Source organism: Gekko japonicus, unplaced genomic scaffold (assembly GCF_001447785.1).
Source record: "Gekko japonicus isolate JY-2015 unplaced genomic scaffold, Gekko_japonicus_V1.1 scaffold573, whole genome shotgun sequence".
NCBI lineage: Eukaryota > Metazoa > Chordata > Lepidosauria > Squamata > Gekkonidae > Gekko > Gekko japonicus.
In genome coordinates, this window is record NW_015176469.1 from 720,133 (window position 1) to 726,301 (window position 6,169).

Here is a 6,169-nt window from a genome sequence, read left to right on the forward strand (position 1 = left end):
GGATCTGGGTTCAAGACTTCAAGTCCAACCTCTTTCACGCAGACACTGAGTTTGATGTAGGATCCCTCTACTCGACACCCGCGCCGCTCAAACAATTTAGTGTCTGACAAGGAGCTTAGTTTTTTTGCCATGCAGAAGTTCGGCTCAGTACATGACGGATCTTCTGATATTGACCGTGTCATGGAATGTAAGCTCTCCTTCAGAAATAATTTCCATTCAACGGGGTTTACTCCCAGGTTACAGGATTGCAGCTCCCCTCCCTTACAGCGGTTTATAGGAATTTTATTGTGCGTCTGTGCTTCCCGTTAAGGAATGACCCATTTCGAATCTTCTTTCACACAGAGAGAAAACAGCACAAGTAGACTTTTCTACCCGTTCAGATATAAGAGTTCGGAAAGGCACACCGAGCGAATACTGATGGACCACAGCCAATTTTCCCTCTAAGCTGTGGAGCCTTGTGAGCAAAAATCCTACTTTGTGAGCTACTGGCATGAAAGTTGTGAGCGAGCGATTGGGCTGCAGCATCAATTAGTTTGCTCTGGAGCCCTCCTTCCTGAGCTGAGACAAAAATGAGTGAGCCGGAGGGTAAAAAACTGTGAGCTGGTTCACACTAACTCAGCTTAGAGGGAACATTGAGTCCACAGCAGCCATGTGCGATTTCTTTAAAAATAAACAACCAAAACGCCCTCCCTCCCTCCCTCCGTCCCGCGAAATGTTCTGCGACCGGCTGTCAGACTCCACGACACTCTCCAACCCCTCCCGCCGCCTAGCAGAATCGTTCTGGGCCTGCGCAGAACATCCTGGGCTCTCGTTGGCCCTTTAAGGGCTGTGGGAAAGGGCGGGGCTAATTTGCAGACGTGGCGCCGTCAGCGCTCCGTCGTCGGGATCCGGGCCTGGCCTGTCATTGTGGAGCCTGGCGAAGAGGTTACATGGAGACAGCCATCATCATGGCGCTTCCCGGGAGAGGGCCAGGTACCGGTACCGGTAAGGCAGGTGGGAGTCGGGTCCGGAGGGAAGCCAGGCTCTCCCTCCCCTGTGCCTGGTGAAGACAGGGCGAAATGTGGGACGCGGTGGGAGCTGCGGTGACTGCCCGAGTAAGGGGAGGGCTTTATTTATTGCCAGGTGGTCTTCTTGGGGGGTCTCTTAACGGCCGTGTGTCCGTGAAGGGGCCTCGGAGAAGGGAGTGAGTAACCCATGAAGGGAAGACCAAGGACCAGATTCTGCTACTCCCAGCGCTTTATTGTGCTCGCTGTCTCAGCTGCTAGTAGAACTGGCTGGTAAGCTTTCTTTCAGGTTTATCTTCCTTTTGGCATGTTATAAGCAGCCAGACAGAAAGTTGACGACCCTAAGTCGTCACCCTGGCCCTTCCCTTCATCGGTGAGGGACAGGCTGAATTATAGCAGTGACACTATGCCTGTGGTGGGGGCAGGATTTGAACCCAGACTCAGGCTCCAGCCTCTAAATCAGTGGACCGTGGTGGATCTTGGTACAGTTAAGTTTATCAGCCTGAGATGTTTATGGGCACTGGTTGTGCGTGCCTCCTGGGGATGACTGGTGCCGGTGTATTGAGTTAAAGGCTTTTGTAAAGTAAGGAATAGTTGAAGGAAGTCCAGCTCATGTGGTTGGGAGCTGCAAGAGACAATGGGGTGGTGGCGGCTTAATCTGAAATCTGTTGGCTAGCAGGTTTCCCATCTCCAAAAGTCTTGTTTTCTTACTGAAGCCTTTCACTCAGATTGAGTTTCAGGCCTACAAACCTACTAGGAAATTATTTTGCTTTCTGCTCCAGGTAGGATTGCTAGATGGTTCTTTCATTTTATTCCCACACATGATTGTTCCCAGTGGCTGCCTGGTTTTCTGTGTGTGTACAGGTACTGCAGTGTGACTCTAACGAAGGGAGCTTTGATTCTTGAAGGCTTATACCCTAAGAATCTTGTTGGTCCCTGAAGTGCTACTGGACTCGAATCTAGCTGCGGCTTGAATGTGTCATATAAAAAGTTTATGAATTGTTTTCACTTTTCAGATCATTAGGGAAATGTGTGTGGAGGAGTAACAGAGCATTGAAAGGGTGCCTCCAATTATGTTTGCCCTTGTTAGAGGCATTGTATGTAAATTAGCTGAAGTCCTGTTTGTTTGTGACTAATTGACCTATTTTTTTCCCTTATATTGTTAGAAGTCTCCTGACAGAATGACAGGGAAAAGCCAGGGTTTCCAATTTCCAGCTGCAATGCAGCCTACAGTGGATAGCCATGGATATCCATTTGGGAATGGTATCAGTTCTGACAGTGACGTGCTGGAAGATGAAGCAGAAGTGTATGAACTGCGGCCCAGGGGAAGGGAGAAAGTCCGTCAAAGTACATCAAGAGAGAGAATTGATGATGTTGTATTTATAACCAAGGATATACAGGAAGGAGACACTTTAAATGCAATAGCTCTTCAGTATTGTTGTTCAGTAAGTCTGCATACTATACACAGTAAATTTCATTTGGAAGGAAATATACATGTGGAAAGCTTTAAAATGCTTGTTTATTATAGACTACTTAATGGCTTGTGCCACAGAAGCAGTTCAAAAGGTTGCTTCACACAATATGGGACATGTTGCACATAGTGGTGTAATGCAGCTAGACCAAATTTGAGAATGCCTTGAAGTAAGTGCAAAAAAGACTGCCAGATCTTTCATCCCCCCCCCCCCCCGTGGTATTTTTGGTGCTTTCACAAGAGGTGCCAAAACTTATTTGGTGGTAACAAAGCTAAGAGTCACAGTGTTTATGTACAATTAAGTGATTGCTTGGCATAAATATACCATATGTAGGTATGCATTCTGCCTGGGATGAGGTCTAGGAACTTCAAGACAACCAGATTGTTACAAGCCTCAATAAACACCATAATTCTGTCAAATGACTTGTAGTTAATTTTTGTTCTCAAGAAGTTTCCTGTTGGGTACATATCATTTTGGGGTTGCGGTGGCTCAGCGGTTAAGACACTGAACTGCAGACTGGAAGGTCAGTAGTTCAGCAGTTTGAGACCCGAGTGCCGCATGATGGAGTGAGCTCCTGTCTCTGGTCCCAGCTCCTGCCAACCTAGCAGTTTGAAAGCAAGAAATTGCAAGTAGATAAATAGGTACTGCTTCAGTGGGAAGGTAACAGCGTTCCGTGCCCCTCGGCGTCTAGTCATGCTGACCACATGACCACGGAAACGTCTCAAGACAGGGCTGGCTCTTCGGCTTGGAAACGGAGATGAGCACTGCACCCTAGAGTCAGATTCGACTGGCTTTCGAGCAAGGGAAACCTTTACCTTTACCTATCATTTGCCACGTGCAAATGCTTGTAACAGTAAGTCAGCTGAGCCTTTTATATATGAAATAAGAAAAAGCTTTCCATGTGGAAACCAGAGGTGGAGAATGGGAGGGGAAAGGGGAATGCCAACACTTTCATACTGAACACAACTCCCTTCCTGGCAGCTTTTCCCTTGCAGCTTCCATAGTTTGACAGAGCCTGTTAAGAGGCAGTGAAAGGACTGAGTACACCATCCCTACCACAGCAGAAAGAGACCTTTCCACATTTATAGGTCCTCAGATGTGAAACCATGTACCTTTCCGTGTAATATAGTTTAAGCCTTAGTTTTAATGACAGTAAAATGTGAATAAATAAGTGGACATTTGACTTGCATTTCTGAACAAAAGCCCCAGTTCTTCCTTTAATACAGTTGCTTTTGAACTGGAAGGGAATTTCAAAATCAGTATATGGGAGGAGGAGAAGTGTATTTTCTTTCTAAGAACATCCTCGGGTACATCTAAAATAAACTTTGTTTTTAAGATCCTGGGCACATACTGCATGCTGCCACTAATTGTCAAAATAAAGTATTTTCTGTGAGTAAATATGTAAAGTCATAGAAACAATGCTTTTAAATTGCCTCTATTGTTTTGTCTTTTTCTTCTGATTTCAGTTCAAAGAACTGAGTTAATTACTTAAGAGTGGCATGATCTAGGCTATGGGTAAAGTGGTTACAACTGAAAGTGTTCCACACATCTAGTCACTTTTAAATACATTTGCCACTGATAACCTAATATTACATATGAATTAGTGACTGCATGTAATTGCATCAAATATGATTGTGTGCTGAACACTTTTGATATTGGAATGCTGTGTATCTTCCAGTGTTTATTTGAAGAGCAGCAGTTGCATTTTTTTTTCTTATCCTCTGTTCCCACTCCAGTGAACACCAGGAGGTAACAAGTCCTTCCTGAAGCTGTTCCTGTTTCTTTGATGTGAAGGCCCTTGTCTCTTTCCAGACAAGAAAGGCTGTGTGTGCACATGGGTAGAGTGAATCAGTGCTAGAAGTCACTCCATCTTTGTAGGAGTGACTTCTGGGAGTCTGAACAGCTGCTTTGCACATGAGCTTGTAGTTTATAACTGGGCTGCTCTTTCTAAAATTAATTGTATTGTATGACAGTCCCTCTCCACCATAGATTTTACATCACTGGGAATACCACAGTGGATTAAAAATATCAAATTGTTTTAATTAATGGCTTCAAACTTTATTCATGAATTGAGTCTATGACATAGAAGGAATACTAGTCACTTATGGGATAGCTTTTTTAAAAAAGTGGTAATTCATTTCATTAACAATTTCTTAAACAATTGTATTTCAGGTAGCAGATATCAAAAGGCTGAATAATCTTATCACAGATCAGGACTTCTTTGCACTGAGATCTATTAAAATTCCAGTGAAGAAGTTCAGCATATTGACTGAGACACACTGCTTTTCAAAAAGCAGGCAAGTTTCAAGATCCGCCTCTACTTCACACTCTCCAGATTTCCCAGATGCAACCCAGGTTCTTGAGAACAGCACTGAGACTGTTGGTAACTTCTTGAAAGTAGTGGATCGTGATATAGAACAAATAGTGAAGTGCAATGCTACAAAGAGAGAGAATCTTAATGAAGTTGTTTCTGCCTTATCAACCCAACAGCCAAGCTTTGAAACAGAAGGTAAACCCATCAAACGGAAAGATCCTTACTATGGAGCAGACTGGGGAATAGGATGGTGGACAGCAGTGGTGATAATGGTAGTGGTGGGCATAGTAACACCTGTTTTTTATCTTTTATACTATGAAGTTTTAGTTAAGGTGGATGTCAGTCACCATTCCACAGTAGAATATTCCCAAGTAATGGCACCACCTTAATGAGGACCACTAGAAAATGAAATAAATCGCCAAGCTTCATGAAGACTGAAGAGTTTTGGTTTTTTTGCTTTACGTTCTAAATTCTTGGGCATCTATTCAACGCATTCTACAAAAGAGAAAAGAAACAGCAGATGCCATGTGGACTTGGAAAGTAGCTTTATTTGTGGTGGTGTTTAATAAGAAGGTAATCTGTTACCTTGTTTAATATATGATAGAAGTTACCTTTTCCAGAGTCAGTGTGGTGTAGTGGATAAGAGTGTAAAACTAGGAGCAGGGAGATCTGGGTTCAAATCCAAATTCTTCCATGAAACATGCTGGGTGACCTTGGGCCAGTCACTCTCTCAGCCTCACCTACCTCACAGGGATGTTGTATGGATAAAATGGGGGAGGGGACTATGTATACTGCTTTATGCTCCTTGGAGGAAAGAAGGAATGAAAATGCACTAAGAATTCAAGTTCAGTGTGAGATTTCTGATGAAAACACAGCTGCCTGAATAGAAATGTTTGGTCAACCCAAAATTCTTGGATTTAAGCTGATGCATTCCCACTGAAATTAATGGGATCAGATTTATTTTAAATTAAAGTACTTGAGTTACAGGTAATATAACCTTTGGAAAGCCTTTTAATCATGTATGCTGAAAAACATTTCTGCTTTGGAACTTTTAGTAATATATAAACTTCCTTTATTAAAAAAGACATCATTAAGAGTATGATAAAAGTCATAAATGCAGAGATTAAAAATATTTTCGTGTCAGCCTCGCTCCAGAAATGCTGTGTGCTTTGTATTACTGTTCTTTGGAGTATACATTGACCAGGCTGTTGGAATACCATATCCGTGAAGAGAAACAGAGGCTTCATGGGTGCCGACTACACATTGCATACAGACTTGTTTTTTCATGCTGTCTTGTTGGTTTTTAAAAAAAATAAAAGGTAGGCAGGGGAAGATATCCTATTTGTTTGAAATTGTCCCTTGCTGAAGGATTCTAACCA

General features: G+C 43.1%; 1 protein-coding gene across 2 annotated transcripts; it reads left to right on the forward strand.

The window, feature by feature from the left end:
• The first annotated feature begins 906 nt into the window (after positions 1-906).
• LYSMD3 (LysM, putative peptidoglycan-binding, domain containing 3) lies at positions 907-5,434 on the forward strand. Of its 2 annotated transcripts, none has more exons than XM_015427130.1 (3): positions 907-972; positions 2,171-2,449; positions 4,649-5,434. In XM_015427130.1, the coding sequence occupies exons 2-3, from the start codon at positions 2,186-2,188 to the stop codon at positions 5,177-5,179; spliced, it is 795 nt and encodes a 264-aa protein (XP_015282616.1). In that variant the 5' UTR covers positions 907-972; positions 2,171-2,185; the 3' UTR covers positions 5,180-5,434. The 2 variants fall into 2 exon arrangements, with proteins under 2 accessions (XP_015282616.1, XP_015282615.1); XM_015427129.1 differs by having other exon boundaries at positions 913-984.
• The last annotated feature ends 735 nt before the right edge of the window (positions 5,435-6,169 follow it).